Source organism: Chiloscyllium punctatum, chromosome 19 (assembly GCF_047496795.1).
Source record: "Chiloscyllium punctatum isolate Juve2018m chromosome 19, sChiPun1.3, whole genome shotgun sequence".
In the NCBI taxonomy this organism is placed as follows: Eukaryota; Metazoa; Chordata; class Chondrichthyes; order Orectolobiformes; family Hemiscylliidae; genus Chiloscyllium; species Chiloscyllium punctatum.
The window spans coordinates 95,076,327-95,098,731 of record NC_092757.1 but is presented as its reverse complement, the minus strand read 5'-3'; the positions used below and the strand labels follow the sequence as shown (position 1 = coordinate 95,098,731).

Sequence of the window (22,405 nt, the reverse complement as noted above, 5' to 3'; positions counted from 1 at the left end):
GGCCCCCTAACCCCTGACCTCTTCACCATGTCCCTAAGCCCCTGGCCCCAATGCCATGGCCACCGTCCCCTGATGCCTACACCATGGCCCCCACCTCCCTGATCCCGGCACCATGGCCCCCAGCCCCTGACCCCTACACTATGGCACTGAGCCCCCGACCCCAACACCATGGCCTCCAGTCTCTGTCCCCTACACTATGGCGCCCAGCCCCTGTCCCCTACACCATGTCCCCCACCCCCGACCCCTACACCATGGCCCCCATCACTGTGACCTCTACACCATGGCCCCACCCTCTGACCCCTACACCATGGCCCCCACCCCTGACCCCTAGACCCTGGCCGCTACACCATGGCACTGAGGCCCTGACCCATACACCATGTCACTGAGCCCCTGACCCCTACACCATGGCCCCCGGCCCCTGATGCCTACACCATGGCCCCCACCTCCCTGGACCCTACACCATGGCCCCCGGCCCCTGTCCCCTACACCTTGGCACTGAGCCCCTGACCCCTACACCATGGCCCACCCCCTGACCCCTACACCATGGCCCCCGGCCCCTGTCCCCTACACCTTGGCACTGAGCCCCTGACCCCAACACCATGGCCCACCCCCCTGACCCCTACACCATGGCCCCCAGTCCCTGACCCCTATACCATGGCCTCCAGCCCAGACCCCTAGACCATGGACCCCAGCCCCTGACCTCTACACCATGGCCCTGAGCCCCTTACCCCTACACCATGGCCCCCATACACCTGACCCAATCACCATGGCCCCAGCCCCTGACCCCTAACCATGGCCCCACCCCCCTGACCCCTACAGCATGGTCCCCAGCCCCTGACGCCTACACCATGGCCCCTATCCCCCTGACCCCTATACCATGGTCCCCAGCCGCTGACCCCTACACCATGGCGCCCACCTCCGTGACCCTGACATCATGGCATCCAGTCCCTGACCCCTACACCATGGCCCCCAGTTGTTGACCCCTACACCATGGCCCCCAGTCCCTGACCCCTACACCATGGCCCGCACCCCCGTGACCCCTACACCGTGGCCTCCAGTTCCTGACTCCAACACTATGGCCCCCAGTCCCTGAGCCCTACACCATTTCCCCCACCCCCGACCTCTACACCATGGCCCCCATCACCGTGATCCCTACACCATGGCCCCCAGTCCCTGACCCCTACACCATGGCCGGCACCCCGTGACCCCTACACCGTGGCCACCAGTCCCTGACCCCTACACCATGACCCCTAGCCCCTGACCTCTTCACCATGTCCCTAAGCCCCTGGCCCCAATGCCATGGCCCCATGCCCCTGATGCCTACACCATGGCCCCCACCTCCCTGACCCCGGCACCATGGCCCCCAGCCCCTGACCCCTACACCATGGCCCCCAGCCCCTGTCCCCTACACAATGGCGCCCGGCACCTGTAGCCCCCAGCCCCTGTCCCCTACACTATGGCACTGAGCCCCCGACCCCAACACCATGGCCTCCAGTCTCTGTCCCCTACACTATGGCGCCCGGCCCCTGTCGCCTACACCATGACCCCCCACCCCTTCCCCCTACACCATGTCCCCCAGTCCCTGACCCCTACACCATGTCTCCCACCCCCGACCCCTACACCATGGCCCCCATCACCGTGACCCCTACACCATGGCCTCCAATCCCTGACCCCTACACCATGTCTCCCACCCCCGACCCCTACACCATGGCCCCCATCACCGTGACCCCTACACCATGGCCTCCAGTCCCTGACCCCTACACCATGGCCCCCAGTCCCTGACCCCTACGCCCTAGCCGCCGGCCCCTGACCCCTACACCATGGCCCCCACCCTCTGACCCCTACACCATGGCCCCCACCCCTGACCCCTACACCATGGCCCCCGGCCCCTGTCCCCTACACCATGGCACTGAGGCCCTGGCCCCTACACCATGGCCCCCGGCCCCTGTCCCCTTCACCATGTCCCTGAGCCCCTGGCCCCTACGCCATGGCCCCCAATACCTGACCCCTACACCATGGCCCCCCAATCCCTGACTCCTACACCATGGCCCCCCAGCCCCTGACCTCTTCACCATGTCCCTAAGCCCCTGGCCCCAATGCCATGGCCCCCGGCCCCTGATGCCTACACCATGGCCCCCACCTCCCTGACTCCGGCACCATGGCCCCCAGCCCCTGTCCCCTACACTATCGCGCCCGGCCCCTGTCCCCTACACCATGACCCCCCACCCCCGACCCCTACACCATGTCCCCCAGTCCCTGACCCCTACACCATGTCCCCCACCCCCGACCCCTACACTATGGCCTCCAGTCCCTGACCCCTATGCCCTAGCCGCCGGCCCCTGACCCCTACACCATGGCCCCCCCCCCCCTCTGACCCCTACACCATGGCCCCTAGACCCTGTCCCCTACACCATGGCACTGAGGCCCTGACCCCTACACCATGGCCCCCCAGTCCCTGACCCCTACACCATGGCCCCCCAGTCCCTGACCCCTACACCATGGCCCCCGGCCCCTGATGCCTACACCATGGCCCCCACCTCCCTGACCCCTACACCATGGCCTCCAGTCCCTGACCCCTACACCAAGGCCCCAACCCCCTGACCCCTACACCATGGCTTCCACCCCTGACCCCTACGCCATGGCTTCCACCCCTGACCCCTACACCATGGCCTCCACCCTTGACCCCTATACGATGGTCTCCACCCCTGACTCCTACACCATGGCCCCCCCCCCACCCCTACACCATGGCCCCCACCCCCGTGACCCCTACACCATGGCCTCCACCCCCTGACCCCTACACTATGGCCACCAGCCCCTGACCCCTATATGAGGGTCTCCACCCCTGACCCCTACACCATGGCCCCCACCTCCCTGACACCTACACCAGGGCCTCCACCCCGACCCCTACACCATTGCCCCACCCCACTGACCCTTACACTATGGCCTCCCCACATGACCCCTACACCATGGCCCCACCCCCCTGACCCCTACACCATGGCCCCACCCCCCTGACCCCTACACCATGGTCTCCACCCCTGAGCCCTACACCATGGCCCATGGCCACTGACCCCTACACAATGGCCCCCATCCCTGACCCCTACACCATGGCCCCCAGCCCTGACCCCTATACCATGGCCCCCATCCCTGACCCCTACACCACGGCCCACAGTCACTGACCCGTACACCATGGCCCCCAGCCCCTGACCCCTACACCACGGCCCAACCCCCCCTGACTCCTACACCATGGCCCCCAGTCCCTGACCCCTATACCATTGCCTCCACCCTGATCCCTACACCATGGCCCCACCCCCCTGACCCTTACACCATGGCCTCCAGTCCCTGACCCCTACACCATGGCCCCCACCTCCCTGACACCTACACCAGGGCCTCCACCCCGACCCCTACACCATTGCCCCACCCCACTGACCCTTACACTATGGCCTCCCCACCTGACCCCTACACCATGGCCCCACCACCTGACTCCTACACCATGGCCCCACCCCCCTGACCCCTACACTATGGCTCCCGGCCCCTGACCCCTACACCATGGCCCCCAGCCCTGACCCCTACACCATGGCCCTCAGCCCCTGACCCCTACACCATGTCCCCTACCCCCCTGACCCCAACACCATGGCCCCCACCCCCCTGACCCCTACACCATAGCTCCCACCCTCTGACCTCTACACCATGGCCCCCACGCCCCAACCCCTGCACCATGGCTCCTAGTCACTGACCCCTATACTATGGCCTCCACCCCGACCCCTACTCCATGGCCCCACCCCCCTGACCCCTACACCATGGCCCCACCCCCCTGACCCCTACACCATGGCCCCACCCCCCTGACCCCTACACCATGGCCCCACCCCCCTGACCCCTACACCATGGCCCAAGTTCCTGACCCGTACACCATGGCCCCACCCCCCTGACTCCTACACCATGGCCCCCAGTCCCTGATCCCTACACCATGACCCCTACACCATTGCCCCCGGCCCCTGACCCCTACACCATGGCCCCCAACACCTGACCCCTACACCATGGCACTGATACCCTGACCCCTACACCATGGGCCCCATCCCTGACCCCTACACCATGGACCCCCAGCCCCTGACTCCTACACCATGGCCCTGGGCCCCTGACCCCAACACCATGGCCCCCAATCCCTGACCCCTACACCATGGCCCCTGCCCCCTGACCCCTACACCATGGACCCCCAGCCCCTGACTCCTACACCATGGCCCTGGGCCCCTGACCCCAACACCATGGCCCCCAATCCCTGACCCCTACACCATGGCCCCCAGTCCCTGATCCCGACACCATTGCCCCCGGCCCCTGACCCCTACACCATGGCCCCCAGCCCCTGACCCCTACACCATGGCACTGATACCCTGACCCCTACACCATGGGCCCCATCCCTGACCCCTACACCATTGCCCCCGGCCCCTGACCCCTACACCATGGACCCCCAGCCCCTGACCCCTACACCATGGCACTGATCCCCTGACCCCTACACCATGGGCCCCAATCCCTGACCCCTACACCAAAACCCTGGGCCCCTGACCCCAACACCATTGCCCCCGGCCGCTGAACCCTACACCATGGCCCCCAGCCCCTGTCACCTACACTATGGCCCTGAGGCCCTGACCCCCTACTCTATGGACCCCACGCCTGACCCATACACCATGGCCCCCAGCCCTGACCCCTACAGCATGGCCTCACCCCACTGACCCCTACACCATGGCCCGCATTCCCTGACCCCTACAACATGGCCCACAGTCACTGACCCCTACACCATGGCCCCAAAGCCCCTGACCCCTACACCATGGCCCCAAGCCCCTGACTCCTACACCATGGCCCCCACCCCCCAACCTCTACACAATGGCCTCTATCCCCTGACCCCTACACAATGGCCCCCGGCCCCTGACCCTAACAATGGTCTCCACCCCTACACCATGGCCCCCAGCCCCGACCCCTACACCATGGCCCCCAGCCCTGACCCCTACACCATGGTCTCCACCCCTGAGCCCTACACCATGGCCCATGGCCCCTGACCCCTACACCATGGCCCCCATCCCTGACCCCTACACCATGGCCCACAGTCACTGACCCGTACACCATGGCCCCCAGCCCCTGACCCCTACACCACGGCCCAACCCCCCCTGACTCCTACACCATGGCCCCACCCCCCTGACCCCTACACCATGGCCCCCATCCCTGAGCCCTACACCATGGCCCATGGCCCCTGACCCCTACACCATGGCCCCCATCCCTGACCCCTACACCATGGCCCAACCCCCCCCGACTCTTATACCATGGCCCCCAGTCCCTGACCCCTATACCATGGCCTCCACCCGGACCCCTACACCATGGTCCTCAGTCCCTGACCCCTACACCATGGCCCCCACCTCCCTGACCCCTACACCAGGGCCTCCACCCTGACCCCTACACCATTGCCCCACCCCACTGACCCTTACACTATGGCCTCCCCACCTGATCCCTACACCATGGCCCCACCCCCCTGACTCCTACACCATGGCCCCACCCCCCTGACTCCTACACCATGGCCCCACCCCCCTGACCCCTACACCATGGCCCCACCCCCCTGACTCCTACACCATGGCCCCACCCCCCTGACCCCTACACCATGGTCTCCACCCCTGAGCCCTACACCATGGCCCATGGCCACTGACCCCTACACCATGGCCCCCAGCCCCGACCCCTACACCATGGCCCATGGCCCCTGACCCCTACACCATGGCCCACAGTCACTGACCCGTACACCATGGCCCCCAGCCCCTGACCCCTACACCAAGTGCCCAACCCCCCCGGACCCCTACACCATGGTCCTCAGTCCCTGACCCCTATACCATGGCCTCCACCCCGACCCCTACACCATGGCCCCACCCCCCCTGACCCTTACACCATGGCCTCCAGTCCCCGACCCCTACACCATGGCCCCACCCCCCTGACCCTTACACCATGGCCTCCAGTCCCTGACCCCTACACCATAGCCCCCGGCCCCTGACCCCTACACCATGGTCCCCACCCCCTGACGCCTACACCATGGCCCCCACCCCCTGACCCCTACGCCATGGCCCTCAGCCCCTGACCCCTACACCATGTCCCCTACCCCCCTGACCCCTACACTATGGCCCCCAGCCCCTGACCCTTACACCATGGCCCCCATCCCTGACCCCTACACCATGTCCCCTACCCCCCGACCCCTACACTATGGCCCCCAGCCCCTGACCCTTACACCATGGCCCCCAGCCCTGACCCCTACACCATGGCCCCCAGCCCCTGACCCCTACACCATGGCCCCCAACCCCTGACCCATACACCATGGCCCCCACCCCCCTGACCCCTACATCATAGCTCCCACCCTCTGACCTCTACACCATGGCCTCCAGTCCCTGACCCCTACTCCATGGCCCCCGGCCCCTGACCCCTACAGCATGGTCCCCACCCCCTGACGCCTACACCATGGCACCCAGCCCTTGACCCTTTCACCATGGCCCCCACCCTCTGACCCCTACACCATGGCCCCAGCCCCTGACCCCTACACCATGGTCCCCAGCCCCTGACCCATACACCATGGTCCCCACCCCCCTGACCCCTACACTATAGCCGCCACCCTTTGACCCCTACACCATGGCACCCGGCCCCTGACCCCTTCACTATGGTGGTAAAAACAATGACTGCAGATGCTGGAAACCAGATTCTGGATTAGTGGTGCTGGAAGAGCACAGCAGTTCAGGCAGCATCCAAGTAGCTTCGAAATCGACGTTTCGGGCAAAAGCCGGCCCCCAGCCCCTGACCACTACACCATGACCCCCACCCCCCTGACCCCTACACCATGTCCCGCACCCCCCGACCCCTACACTATAGCCCCCCACCCTCTGACCCGTACACTATAGCCCCCACCCTCTGACTCCTACACTATGGCCCCCACCCCCCTGACCCCTATACTATAGCTCCCACCCTATGACCCCTACACCATGGCCCCCACCCTCTGACTCCTACACCATGGTCCCCAGCCCCTGACCTAAGCACAGAACCCCTTGAGGTCCTGGAGCTCTGTTATTAGGTCCTGACATACCTCTACTGTCTTGGACCCTGAATGTGTGCTGCTAGACCCGTCCCTAGTTGCCCCCTTGAGAACGTGAGGGTGAGGTTCATCCTTGAACCGATGCAGTCCATGTGCTGTGGGTTGACCCACAATGCCCTGAGGGAGGGAATTCCAGATTTGAAATTGTGATATATTTCCAAGTGAGGATGGTGAGTGGTGTATCTGCTGCCCTTGTCCTTCTGGGTGGAAGTGGTTATGGGTTTGGAAGGTGCTGCCTGAGGATCTTTGGTGAATTTCTGCAGCACATCTTGTAGATGGTACACACTGCTGTTACTGAGCATCGGTGGGGGAGGGAGTGGGTGTTTGTGGATGTGGGGCCAATCAAGCGGCTGCTTTGTCCTGGATGGTGTCAAGCTTCTTGAGTGTTGTTGGAGCTGCCCCCATCCAGGGCAAGTGGGGAGTATTCCATCACACTCCTGACTTGTGCCTTGTAGATGGTGGGACAGGCTTTGGGGAGTCAGGAGGGGAGTTACTCGCTGCAGGATTCCCAGCCTCTGACCTGCCCCTGTAGCCACTGGATTTAACTTGATCAGCCTTGAATAGGTTCAATGCCTTGGGGTTATGAGTTCCAAATGCTAGCACCCCCCCACCCCCCCCCCCCCCCCCCCACCCCCACAACCCGGAGAGAATAATTCCTTTTCATTTCTGCCTTAAATAGAAGATCCTCATTCTGAACCGACTGTGATGGGTTCCAACCCGGGGGGGGCTTCACCTTTTCTTTAAGAGACTCCCCTCCTCCCAGGAATCTGTAAAAATCTGCCCTCATCCACTTCTGATACAAGTCTACCCCTCCCTGAACAAAGAGAGCAGTACTGTAGTCAGTTCTCCAAGCACAGCCTCCCCAACAACATGTCTCATTGTGACCTCTGTACTTCACAGCAGCTGTAATAACAGCCAACACTGCTGTACCTCTCTGACAATGCACAAAGACAACCAGACCCCTCTGGGCTGCAGCTTTCTGCAGCTTCTCACTGTCTCAATCATATTTGGCTTTTCCACATCTACAAAAGTGGAGAACCTGACATCTTCCAGATCATGGGAAATAAACTCTAAAATAACTCCACAGAGGTCAGTATCCCAAGTCACTCTTTATTTACATCTTGACACTGATCTAGCTTCCTCAGAGTGAGCAGAGTCTCTGACCCTCCTGGTTATATCTGTCAGCCAGGGCTCCCTGATTGGAACACATTAAAAGCCCCAATCAAGGAACTCATCTTCTGGCTGACCTGGTTCTAATCACTGCATACTCCATCTGCCAAACATTTTCCCATTTGTAAGCTCTTTTGTGTGCTCTCTCAGTCTCCTTCCATTCCCCACACGTCCTTCCCCTCCTCACAGAGAAACCTCAGAAATAACAGTACCCCCTTCGGCTCTTTCAGCCTGTTCTGCCGTGGCTGATCATCCAACTCAGTCCCTGTACCTTCTTTCTCCCATCCTCTTTGATCCCTTTAACCCCAAGTGCTCGATCCATCTTCTTCTTGAAATCATCCACTGTTTCAGCCTCGATGACTTTCTGGACAGAGAATTCCACAGGCTTCCCACCCTCACCCTGTTAGAATTTGATTGGTTTCTATGAGATCCCCCTCATTTTGCTGAAGCCCAGTAAATGCAGTCCTGACCACGGTGGCTCAGTGGTTAGCACTGCTGCCTCACAGCATCAGGATCCCAGGTTCAATCCCAGCCTCAGGTGCCTGTTTGTGTGGGGTTTGCACATTCTCCCCGTGTCTGTGTGGGTTCCCTCCGGGTGCTCCAGTTTCCTCCCACAGTCCAACAATGTGCAGGTCAGGTGAATTGGCCGTGCTAAATTACCTGTAGTGTTAGGTGAAGGGGTAAATGTAGGGGAATGGGTCAGGGTGGGTTGCTCTTTGGAGGTCGGTGTGGACTTGTTGGGCCAAAGGGCCTGTTTCCACACTGTAAGTAATCTAATCATCTAATCTAATCAAACCCGTCACTCCCTGTATGTCTGTCACACCAGTCTGCACTCCCTCTGTCACCAGAATGTCCTTCCTCAGACCAGGAGACCAAAACTGTGCATAACCCTCTGGGGGTGCCCTCGCCAAGACCCTGTAATAACTGCAGCAAGACATTCCTGCTCCTGTACTCAAATATCCTCTCACTGTGAATACCAGCATCTTACCTTCAGCATCTGGGGTTCAAGGACACCCAGGGCTCATTGCATATTCCCCTCTTCCAATTCATGACCATTCAAATAATCCATCTTTCTGTTTTGTTCCTAAAATGGATACCCTCATATTTATCCAGATTATACTGCAGCTGCCTACTCACTCAACCTGTCTACTTCACACTGAAGCTTCTCTGCCTCCTTCTTGCATTGTTTCATCTACAAACCTGGAGGGATGACACCTCGTTTCCTCATCCACGTCATTGATATACATTGTGAATAACTAGGTTGCTAGCACTGATCCCTGTGGAATCCCACTTGTCACTGCCTGCCACTTGGAAAAAGGCCCGTTTGTTCCTCCTCTTTATTTCCTGTCTGCTCTAACCAGTTCTCAATCCATTTCTGTAGACGGCCTTCCATCCAATGTGCTTTAATTTTCGGTGCTAACCTCTTATTGAAAACCTTCTGAAAATCCAAGTATCTAAAATCCATCGGCTCCCCTTATCCACACCACTAGTTACATCCTCAAAAGATTCCAGCAGATTTGTCAAGCACAGCTTTCCTCTTGTAAATCCATGCTGACTGTATCTGATCCTGTCACATCTTCCAAGTGTTTAGTTAATTCCATCTTTTATAACGGATTGTAGTATTTTTCCCATTGCTATTTGCTGTTTTCACTCTCCCTCCAGTTTTAAATAGGGGAGTTACATTAACCACCCACCAATCCATGGGAACTGATCAAGAGTCTGTAGAAATTTGAAGATAACACTAGCTGCTGTTTCCAGGCTACTTCCTGAAGTATCTTGGGATAAAATTTAACAGACCTTGGGAATTATCTTCCTTTAATCCAGTTTAGTTTCCCCAATATCATTTAATGACTAATATTAATTTCTTCCAATAACTCTGCCCTACTCCTCCTCCCACATTTTTGGGTGTTATTTGGATTTCTTTGTGAAGATAGAACCAAAGTATGTATTTAATTGGCTGCCATGACTTTGTTCCTGATTATAAATTCTCCTGTTCCTGACTGTAGGGGATTGATATTTGTCGTCACTAATCTTTTTCTCTTCATTTATTCTCCACAAACCCTTCCACCCCTCAAAACTCTGAATTGTATGTTCCACTCTGACTGTGAGTGTCTGTGTGTGTGTGTGAGAATATGAGTGTGTCTTTATATGTGTGTCAGTGTTTGTGTGTGTCTCTGCATGCGCCTGTGTGTATCTGTGTCTTGTGTGAGTGTGTTTGTATGTATGTGTGTGTGTGTGTGTGTGTGTGTGTGTGTCTCTGTGGGAATGTGTATTTGTCTGTGTGTGTGTGTCCCACTCTGACTGTGAGAATGGGTGTGTGTGTCTCTGCATGTGCCTGTGTGTGTCTGTGCCTGTGTCTCTGTGTTTGTCTGTGTGCATAAGTCTATTTGTGTATGTGCCTGTATGAGTGTGTGTGTGTGTGTACGCGCGTCTGTGTGGGTGTATCTCCATGTGAGAGAGTGTGTGTGTGTCTTCATCTGCGTGTGTATGTATCTCAATAGCAGTGAGTGTGTGTGTGAGGGTGTGTGAGTGTGTCTATGTGTGAGTGTGAGTGTGTATGTGTGTGTGTCTCTGTGTGAGTGTGTGTGTGTCTCTGTAAGTGTGTCTATATCTCTGTGTCAGTATGTGAGTGTGAGTTTGTGCCTGTGTGAGTGTGTGTCTGTGTGTGTCTGTCTGTGTCTGTGTCTCTGTGTGAGTGTGTGTGTGTGTGTCTGTCTGTATCTGTTTCTCTGTGTGAGTGTGTGTGTCTCTGTATGAGTATGTGTTTGTCTCTGTGTGTGTCTCTGCATGAGTGTCTCTGTGTGAGTGTGTATGTGTGTGTATCTGTGTCTCTGTGTGAGTGTGTGTGTCTCTGTATGAGTATGTGTTTGTCTCTGTGTGTGTCTCTGCATGAGTGTCTCTGTGTCAGTGTGTATGTGTGTGTATCTGTGTCTCTGTGTGAGTGTGTGTGTGTGTGTGTATGTGTGTCTGTGTGTGTGTCTGTGTCTGTGTCTCTGTGTTAGTGTGTGTGTGTGTCTGTGTGTGTGTCCGTGTGTGTGTGTGCATGTGCAACAAATTCCCCCACCTGCCAAACCCACAACAACTTCCATCGAGAAGGACAAGGGCAGCAGGTTCCCCTCCGAGCCCCTCCCCATCCTGATTTGGAAATATATCACTGTTCCTTCAGTGTCACTGGGTTAGAATCCTGGAATTCCCTCTCTAAGGATATTGTGGGTCAACCTACAGCAGGGATTCAAGAAGGAAGCTCACCCCCACCTTCTCAAGAGGGCAACTAGGGACGGGCAATAAACACTGGCTTTTGTTATTTTACAAAAATATGCCAAAGGAAAAGCCACCTGAAACGTGTATAGGGATCGTGGGGATCAAAGACAGAGAGCACGATACAGTATTCTGTCAGGGAGTACCCTTTAAGCTGAATTGTCAAGCTGAACATTATTAAAGCTGCGAGAGAAATTAAAGCCCTGATTCTTTTATCTGTGTATTACTGTCCAACAAAATTAGTTCTTTTTGCTTTTACTGGTTGTTTTTAATCTCTGCAGGTCACAGATAAACTGGACAAGGAAAAAACTCAGACTGAGATAGATGTGTTGTTGGCTACAGAGCACCCAGTCACCCACCAAGCTGTGAGGGAGCACCCATCAGGATCACTGACACCTGGAGAGGCCTCGGTGACTGGAACGCCTCCCAGTCTGACTGAATCTCCAAGGCCTGATCTACTCCATCCTGTGGCTGCAGTACCAACGTGCCAAAAGGCTCAGGCACCAGAGGGCCTACAGCTTTTGGGAGAGGCCATCTCCAAGTTTGGCTTGGAACTGTTCAAGGAGATTTTACAGGAAACCAGCAAACCCAACGTTATCATTTCCCCACTGAGCATCGCACTGGGACTCGCTCAACTTAGCCTGGGTAACCCAACCATCCACATCCATCAGCAGCATGGGAGGGAGGGAGGGAGGGAAGCAGTGATAGAGGGAGGGAGAGAGGGATAGAGGGATGGAGGCAGTGACAGAGAGAGAGGGGAAGAGAGGGATAGAGGGAGGGGAGCGACAGAGAGATGGAATGAGGCACAGAGGGAGGGAGGCAATGCCGGAGGGAAATGGGGAGGGAGGGAGGCCCTAAAGGAGGAGGGAGGCAGCAACGGAGGGAGGGAGAGATGGCAGGAGGGGGCGAAGCAGCGCTGGAGGGAGGGAGGGAGGGAGGAATGGAGGCAGTGTCGGAGGTAGGCAGTGCCGGAAGGAGGGACAGAGGGAGGTAGGACTGGAGGGAGGGAGGGGAGGGATGGAGGCAGCACCAGAGTGGGGGGAGGCATCGCCGGAGAGAGGGAAGGAGGGAGGTAGGGAGAGAGCAGTGCATCACCCACTGCTAGTGGCTGGACCTTCTGCAATGTGAGCCTTCATCTCTGTAATCCCCTGCTTGTCCTGCATCACATTGTCTCTATCTGCCCCTGACCCACAGCCAGGTGTCCCTGGGCTGGGAGGGGTACGTTTAGTCTCAGCCTGCTGCTGACAGAACTTCAGGAGCTGCATTGAGTGCTGGAGATCAGCATTAACTGAAGGTACTGCCACCAGGGGGCAGGAAGGTACAGTCCTCAGACAGGAGTTGGGGTGGAGATGTTTACACAGAGAGGAGTGAGGCCATGGAGGTATTAATAAACTGAGAAATGTAATCTTGAGGCTTTGTGGGATTGGAGTCAGCTGAGATCAGAAATCACAGTGCAGGGGTCATTGGGGAATGAGTGAAGGCACCAGCAGCAGGAGGTCTCAGGGTTATTGAGAGTGTAGAGGAAAGCAGCCATGATCCACACGAGCAGAATGGCCAACTCCTGTTGCTGAGGCTGGTCAGATTTAGTGTGTGATGATAACAGCTATTTCACATTTGTATTTGAGTGGAGAAGGACATGGAAGCCACAGAACCTGGAGAAATAAATTACAATTTCTTGAAAAGTGTCCAGAGGAGGATGTGCTGAACATCTTGAAATGCATAGAAGGATTTCAATATGCGATGGACTGGGAAAATCAGGCTGGCAATGATCGTAAGAAAAGGAATTTGTGGAATGTGTCCTAGATAGCTTTTTGGAGTAGCTTGTGGTGGAACCCACGAGGGAAGGCAATCCAGGATGTAGTCTTGTGTAATGAGGCAGAGCTGAAGGTGAAGGAACCCTTAGGAGGCAGTGTGATCATTAAATGATAGAATTTATTCTGCAATTTGGGAGGGAGGGGATTGAATCAGAGGGAACGGTATTACAGCTGAATAAAGGCAACTACAGAGGCATGAGGGAGGAGCTGGGTAGAACTGACTGGGAGAGGAGGTAAAAACAATGACTGCAGATGCTGGAAACCAGATTCTGGATTAGTGGTGCTGGAAGAGCACAGCAGTTCAGGCAGCATCCAACGAGCAGCGAAATCGACGTTTCGGGCAAAAGCCCTTCATCAGGAATAAAGGCAGTGAGCCTGAAGCGTGGAGAGATAAGCTAGAGGAGGGTGGGGGGTGGGGAGAGAGTAGCATAGAGTACAATGGGTGAGTGGGGGAGGGGATGAAGGTGATAGGTCAAGGAGGAGAGGGTGGAGTGGATAGGTGGAAAAGAAGATAGGCAGGTAGGACAAGTCCGGACAAGTTATGGGGACAGTGCTGAGCTGGAAGTTTAGAACTAGGGTGAGGTGGGGGAAGGGGAAATGAGGAAACTGTTGAAGTCCACGTTGATGCCCTGGGGTTGAAGTGTTCCGAGGCGGAAGATGAGGCGTTCTTCCTCCAGGCGTCTGGTGGTGAGGGAGCGGCGGTGAAGGAGGCCCAGGACCTCCATGTCCTCGGCAGAGTGGGAGAGGGAGTTGAAATGTTGGGCCACAGGGCGGTGTGGTTGATTGGTGCGGGTGTCCCGGAGATATTCCCTAAAGCACTCTAAGGAATGACAGTGTCAAAATGTGTGGTGCTGGAAAAGCACAGCCAGTCGGGCAGCATCCGAGGAGCAAGAGAGTTGACGTTTTGAGCATAACCTCTTCATCAGGAATGCTGCAAAGACCAACAGAAAACAACAAAGAAAGAAATAAGAGGGATATTAAATATGAGCGTAAGCTAGCCGGTAATATAAAGGAAGACTGTAAGAGTTTCTTTATGTATAAGGGGCAAAAGAGAGGCAAAAGTGAACATTGGGCTGCTGGAAAATGACGCTGGAGAGATAAGCATTGAGGAATAAGGAAATGGCTGAGGAACTGAATAATTACTTTGTGTCAGTCTTCACAGTGGATGACATGAGTAATATCCCAAAATTCAAGACAGTGAGGGGGCAGAGCTGAATGTGGTAACCATCACCAAGGAGAAGGTGCTAGAAAAACTGAATGGCCTGAAGGTGGATCAATCACCTGGTCCACACGGTTTCCATCCCAGAGTTCTAAGGGAGATAGCTGAAAAGATAGTTGAGGCATTAGTGGTGATCTTTCAGGAATCGCTGGAAGCAGGGAGGGTCCCAAAGAACTGAAATTCTCTAACGTGACACTCCTGTTTAAAAAAGGAGTAAGGCAAAAGACAGAAAATTACAGACTAATTTCCCTAACCTCGGTTGTGGGTAAGACCCTGGAATTCATTGTGAAGGATGAGATTTTGGAATACTTGGAAGTGCATGGTAAAATAGGGCAAAGTCAGCATGGTTTCATCAAGGGGAGGTGATGCCTGATAAATCTTCTAGAATTCTTTGAGGAAGTAACGAACAGATTAGACCAAGGAGAGCCAATGGATGTTATCTACATGGACTTCAGAAGGTCTTTGACAAGGTGTCACACAGAAGGCTACTGAGAAAGATAAGGGCCCGTGGTGTCAGAGGCAAGGTGCTGGCATGGATAGAAGCTTGGCTGTTTGGTAGAAAGCAGAAAGTGGAGATAAAAGGATCTTTCTCAGGATGGCAGCCGGTGACAAGTGGTGTTCCACAAGGCTCAGTGTTGGGACCACAACTTTTCCCTTTATACATTAATGATCTGGATGAAGGAACTAAGGGCATTCTGACTAAGTTTGCAGATGATACAGAGATGTGTAGAGGGAGACATAGCAGTGAGGAGGTGGGGAGGCCGAAGAAGGATTTGGACAGGTTAGGAGAATAGGCAAGTGTGAGGTCATGCACTTTGGCAGGAAGAATAGAGGCATGGACCGTTTTCTAAATGGGGAGAAAATTCAGAAATCTGAAGTGCAAAGAGACTTGGGAGTTCAAGTCGAGGATTCTCTCAAGGTAAACTTGGAGGGTGAGTCAGTCGTTAGGAAGGCAAATGCAATGATGGCATTTATTTTGAGAGGACTTGAATATAAAAGTGGGGATGTATGTCTGAGGCTCTATAAGGCTCTGGTCAGACCACATTTGGAGTATTATGTGCAGTTGTGGGCGGCACGGTGGCACAGTGGTTAGCACTGCTGCCTCACAGCGCCAGAGATCCGGGTTCAATTCCCGCCTCAGGCGACTAACTGTGTGGAGTTTGCACGTTCTCCCCGTGTCTGCGTGGGTTTCCTCCGGGTGCTCCGGTTTCCTCCCACAGTCCAAAGATGTGCAGGTTAGGTGAATTGGCCATGCTAAATTGCCCGTAGTGTTAGGTAAGGGGTAAAGGTAGGGGTATGGGTGGGTTGCGCTTCGGCGGGGCGGTGTGGACTTGTTGGGCCGAAGGGCCTGTTTCCACACTGTAAGTAATCTAATCTAATCTAATCTAATCTAATCTAATCTAATCTAATCTAATATCTCAGGAAGGATGTACTGGCCCTGGAGCGTGTTCAGAGGAGGTTCATGAGAATGGTCCCAGGAATGAAAAGCTTAACATATCAGGAATGTTTGAGGTCTCTGGGTCTGTACCTGATGGAGTTTAAAATGATGAGGGGGGGATCGAATTGAAACATACAGAATACTGAATGGCCTGGACAGAGTGGATGTTGGGAAGATGTTTCCATTGGTAGGAGAGACTAGGACCCGAGGGCACAGCCTCAGAGTAAAGGGAAGACCCTTTTAGAATGGAGATAAGAAGAAACTTCTTTAGCCAGAGAGTGGGGAATCTATGGAATTCATTGTCACAGAAAGCTGTGGGGGCCAGGTCACTGAGTATATTTAAGACTAAGAGAGATGGGTTCTTGAGGATCAAGGAATCAAGGGTGGGAGAATGGGGTAGAGAAACCTATCAGCCATGATGGAATGGCAGAGCAGACTCTTTGGGCTGAATGCCCTAATTTATGCTCCTATGTCTTATGGTCTTGTGGCTTATGATCGAAAGGTGGATAAATCCCTGAGAGTTGGTCGGGTATTCCCTAAAACTCTGGAAAGCGAGGGAAGTGATTGCTGAGCCATTTGCTGAAATATTCTGAGGGACAGGATGTACACGTATTTGGAAAAGCAAGGACTGATTCAAGATAGTCAACATGGCTTTGTGACTGGGAAATCATGTCTCACAAATTTGATTGAGTTTTTTGAAGATGTAATAAAGAGGATTGATGAGGGCAGAGCAGTAGATGTAATCTATATGGACTTCAGTAAGGTGTTCGACAAGGTTCCCCATGGGAGACTGGTTAGCAAGGTTAGATCTCACGGAATACAGGGAGAACTAGCCATTTGGATACAGAACTGGCTCAAAGGTAGAAGGCAGAGGGTGATGGTGGAGGGTTGTTTTTCAGACTGGAGGTCTGTGACCAGTGGAGTGCCACAAGGATCGGTGCTGGGTCCTCTACTTTTTGTCATTTACATAAATGATTTGGATGTGAACATAAGAGGTACAGTTAGTAAGTTTGCAGATGACACCAAAATTGGAGATGTAGTGGACAGCGAAGAGGGTTACCTCAGATTACAACAGGATCTGGACCAGATGGGCCAATGGGCTGAGAGGTGGCAGATGGAGTTTAATTCAGATAAATGTGAGGTGCTGCATTTTGGGAAAGCAAATCTTAGCAGGACTTATACACTTAATGGTAAGGTCCTAGGGAGTATTGCTGAACAAAGAGACCTTGGAGTGCAGGTTCATAGCTCCTTGAAAGTGGAGTCGCAGGTAAATAGGATTTCCTTTCTTGGTCAGAGTATTGAGTACAGGAGTTGGGAGGTCATGTTGCGGCTGTACAGGACATTGGTTAGGCCACTGTTGGAATATTGCGTGCAATTCTGGTCTCCTTCCTATCGAAAAGATGTTGTGAAACTTGAAAGGATTCAGAAAAGATTTACAAGGATGTTGCCAGGGTTGGAGGATCTGAGCCTCAGGGAGAGGCTGAACAGGCTGGGGCTGTTTTCCCTGGAGCGTCGGAGGCTGAGGGGTGACCTTATAGAGGTTTACAAAATTATGAGGGGCATGGATAGGATAAATAGGCAAAGTCTTTTCCCTGGGGTCAGGGAGTCCAGAACTAGAGGGCATAGGTTTAGGGTGAGAGGGGAAAGATATAAAAGAGACCTAAGGGGCAACTTTTTCACACAGAGGGTGGTACGTGTATGGAATGAGCTGCCAGAGGATGTGGTGGAGGCTGGTACAATTGCAACATTTAAGAGGCATTTGGATGGGTATATGAATAGGAAGAGTTTGGAGGGATATGGGCCGGGTGCTGGCAGGTGGGACTAGATTGGGTTGGGATATCTGGTTGGCATGGACGGGTTGGACCGAAGGGTCTGTTTCCATGCTGTACGTCTCTATGACTCTATCACCCCATGAGATGCTGGGCTGGGGTCTGAGAGAAGCTGGTGTCTAATTCTGGTATCTTTCTCCATCACTCTAGGTGCTGTGAACGAGACAGAGAAACAAATTCAAAGATCCCTGCACTTCCTGTTGCTGAACTGCTCCCACTGCACTCTGTGCTCCAGCGTGGAGAGTTTCCGCAAATCCGTCCTGACTGTCGCATCCTCCATCTACTTCCAGAAAGGTGTACACCCAGCCCCAGGAACCTCACCCAACTCCTGGGCTGGCGGGGACGGGGGGGCATTCGGGTGGGGTTGGTAACGGGGGACAGCGGCACAGGGGCTAGAACCAGACCAGGGGGTGACAGGGGAGGGGAGGGGGCACAGAGAGGGGAAGGGACAGGGACAGGGAGGGGGAGGGGGCAGGGAGACGGGAGGGGGAGGGGGCAGGGAGACGGGAGGGGGAGGGGGCAGGGAGAGGGGAGGGGGAGGGGGAGGGGGAGGGGGCAGGGAGAGGGGAGGGGGAGGGGGCAGGGAGAGGGGAGGGGGAGTGGGAGGGGGAGGGGGAGGGGGCAGGGAGAGTGGAGGGGGAGGGGGAGGGGGAGGGGCCAGGGAGCGGGGAGGGGGGGAGGGGTCAGGGAGAGGGGAAGGGAAGGGGAGGGGGAGGGGTCAGTGAGAGGAGAGGGGAGGGGAGGGGGCAGGGAGAGGAGAGGGGAGGGGAGGGGACAGGGAGAGGAAAGGGGAGGAGGAAGGGAGAGTGGAGGGGGAGGGGGGCAGGGTGAGGGGAAGGGGAGGGGCAGGGAAGGGGAGGGAGAGGAGGCAGGGAGCATGGAGGGGGAAGGGGCAGGGAGAGGGGAGGGGGAGGGGGAGGGGCAGGGAGAGGTGAGGGTAGGAGGCGGGGAGGGGGGTGGGGCAGGAGACAGGGAGGACGCAGTGAGAGAGGAGGGGGAGGAGGCATGGAGGGGGAGGATGCAGGGAGAGAGGAGGGGGAGGGGGCAGGGAGAGGGGAGGGGGAGGGGGAGGGGCAGGGAGAGGGGAGGGGGAGGGGGAGGGGCAGGGAGAGGTGAGGGGAGGAGGCGGGGAGTGGGGGAGGAGGCAGGAAAGTGCCTGGGTGTTGGGGGGGGGAAGGTTGTGTTGGGGAGAGAGGGGACAGGGATGGGGGGCATGTTGGTGTTTTGGTTGGGGTTCGGTGGGGAAAGGGGAACGTTTTATTCTATGACACTGGGAGGACAGGAGCTGGAGACAGTGGGACAGCGCCTTCCGTCCCTGGCCTCAAACATCACCGTCTGGAAACCACCTTCCTGTCCTGTCACAGGGGAGGTGGGAATGGGTGAAACACTGACTGGGTTAAAATTAACAAAAGGATGGTATAAGAGAGGCCAGATATTCTTCGGGTTAGTGACCCCATCTCTTGAGCATGTTGGGTTATGTGATGGTGAAAATTGCAGGGGTTGTGTTCTCATGTTTAGAGCAATATTGCTTTAAGAGCTCAACATGCAAATGAGCCAAGCACTCAGATGTTATCAGGTGCCCTCTTGCACCAAGCTGTGTCTGGGCACTGTCACCCTATAGGCCCAGGCTGTGTCTGGGCACTGTCACCCTATAGGCCCAGGCTGTGTCTGGGCACTGTCACCCTATAGGCCCAGGCTGTGTCTGGGCACTGTCACCCTGTGGGCCCAGGCTGTGTGTGAGCACTGTTGCCCTGTAGGCCCAGGATGTGTCTGGGCACTGTCACCCTATAGGCCCAGGCTGTGTCTGGGCACTGTCACCCTATAGGCCCAGGCTGTGTCTGGGCACTGTCACCCTGTGGGCCCAGGCTGTGTGTGAGCACTGTTGCCCTGTAGGCCCAGGATGTGTCTGGGCACTGTCGCTCTCTCGCCCCGGGCTGAGTTCAAATACTTCCTGTATTCAAATGCAGGAATATTACTACATGGTGACAACTGGGATTTCTTTGGTTCAATGTAAACAGAACAATGAGAAACCTGGGCATGCTGGTCTCATGGCCAGTGGGAACAGCAACAAACAGAACATAATCACAATTAAGAAATTCCCACAAAGACAGAAAGTTTCTTTCTAAACTATCAGTATGTCTGAGTTGGCCAGACATACAGGCATCCTCTTGATTCAACCTGAAGGCTATTTCTTACTTGACTGAGTCTTGGAATTCAGCCCCATGCTGAGCAAAGGGAAGGTGATCCTAAATTCAAACAAGAAGGAAGGACAGCACAGAGCCAACAACACAATCCCAAAAGCCAAACAACAGAGAAGAACATCAGGTACAGAATGCACTCAAAGGCATAACCTGAAGAGAGGAAAACAGCAACAGGAGAATTGATTCAACAGCCTGAACTTAAAAGGCATGGATCTCGCACCTGAGTTCAAACTATTTCAACGTTTCATAGATCAAATAATTAAAGAAGGGTTTAGGCAAGTTGTGAAAGTATTCAGAGGAGTTGGGGATGAGGGATGACACAGAGTCAATATCTCAGCCTTAGCCGGGAGTGAACCAGAAAAATTCCCCAAAGGATTAAACGTGTTATCGGATCAGCTACATGTCATGGTCAGAATTAAATATTGACTCGAATTGATGTCCTGCAGGCAAACACCACAAGAAGCAATGGGTCCGTTTGTCGGGATATTGTAACGAGGCCAGCAAATGAGACTTTCCAATGGAGTTGACTGCTTCAAGACCTGGAACTCTTGTTCGAAAAAAAGGAAGGACATGGAATTGGCTCACTGCGAGCAGATGGCAGGAGATACAAAGCCATTGTCAGAGAGTGGCACCTTCAGGTATTGATTATAACAGGTACAGACCCTGGATCCAGGAGACACCAAACAGGCAGCTCCCACAGCCTGTACACTGAAGAGGCAGCTCCCATGGCCTGTAACACTGAAGAGGCAGCTCCCACAGCCTGTAACACTGAACAGGCAGCTCCCATGGCCTGTAACACTGAACAGGCAGCTCCCACAGCCTGTAACACTGAAGAGGCAGCTCCCACGGCCTGTAACACTGAACAGGCAGTTCCCATAGCCTGTACACTGAAGAGGCAGCTCCCACAGCCTGTAACACTGAACAGGCAGCTCCCACGGCCTGTAACACTGAACAGGCAGTTCCCATAGCCTGTACACTGAAGAGGCAGCTCCCACAGCCTGTAACACTGAACAGGCAGCTCCCATGGCCTGTAACACTGAACAGGCAGCTCCCACAGCCTGTAACACTGAACAGGCAGCTCCCACGGCCTGTAACACTGAACAGGCAGTTCCCATAGCCTGTACACTGAAGAGGCAGCTCCCACAGCCTGTAACACTGAACAGGCAGCTCCCACGGCCTGTAACACTGAACAGGCAGTTCCCATAGCCTGTACACTGAAGAGGCAGCTCCCACAGCCTGTAACACTGAACAGGCAGCTCCCACAGCCTGTAACACTGAACAGACAGCTCCCACGGCCTGTAACACTGACAGGCAGCTCCCACGGCCTGTAACACTGACAGGCAGCTCCCACGGCCTGTAACACTGAACACGCAGCTCCCACAGCCTGTAACACTGAACAGGCAGCTCCCACGGCCTGTAACACTGAACATTCCGCTCCCACAGCCTGTACACTGAACAGGCAGCTCCCACGGCCCGTAACACTGAACACGCAGCTCCCACAGCCTGTACACTGAACAGGCAGCTCCCATGGCCTGTAACACTGAACACGCAGCTCCCATGGCCTGTAAAACTGAACACGCAGCTCCCACGGCCTTAACACTGAACAGGCAGCTCCCACGGCCTGTAACACTGAACACGCAGCTCCCACGGCCTGTAAAACTGAACACGCAGCTCCCATGGCCTGTAAAACTGAACACGCAGCTCCCACGGCCTGTAACACTGAACACGCAGCTCCCACGGCCTGTAAAACTGAACACGCAGCTCCCACGGCCTTAACACTGAACAGGCAGCTCCCATGGCCTGTAACACTGAACATTCCGCTCCCACAGCCTGTACACTGAACAGGCAGCTCCCACGGCCCGTAACACTGAACACGCAGCTCCCACAGCCTGTACACTGAACAGGCAGCTCCCATGGCCTGTAACACTGAACACGCAGCTCCCATGGCCTGTAAAACTGAACACGCAGCTCCCACGGCCTTAACACTGAACAGGCAGCTCCCACAGTCTGTACACTGAATGATCAGCACAAGGCATGTGGGTGGTACCGCCCTGTCTCTGGGCCTTGGGCTACACAACAAACCCACATCTAAAAGGTGCAGCCAAAGATTACAACTGGACATAACCAATCAGAAGACAACAGTATGGCTACAACAGCAAGGAATGTGCCAGTGGCTATATAAATGTAAGCAGCAAACCAAAGTTCACAGAAGGCTGAGTTGAGTCGAGTCAAGAGCCAGAGTTGAGCAGCCTCTCCCAGAGGAACACATTGTGGGGACACAGTCAACAAATGAAAAGCTTTTGGCACAATCTATAGAATCTTCCTGAAGGATATTAACAGACACACCCTCCAAACCGAGACTGACTCAGCA

At 55.3% G+C, this 22,405-nt stretch overlaps 1 protein-coding gene across 1 annotated transcript in view; it reads left to right on the top strand.

Annotated features, from left to right (window-relative positions):
• Window positions 1-11,591: 11,591 nt before the first annotated feature.
• The window catches only part of LOC140491218 (alpha-2-antiplasmin-like), a 29,872-nt gene continuing 19,058 nt past the window's right edge, over window positions 11,592-22,405 (top strand). Inside the window, exons 1-3 of the mRNA XM_072589198.1 lie at window positions 11,592-11,660; window positions 11,815-12,178; window positions 17,984-18,127. Of these exons, the coding sequence (XP_072445299.1) occupies window positions 11,592-11,660; window positions 11,815-12,178; window positions 17,984-18,127 (577 nt within the window). The remainder of the gene's footprint in view (window positions 11,661-11,814; window positions 12,179-17,983; window positions 18,128-22,405) is intronic.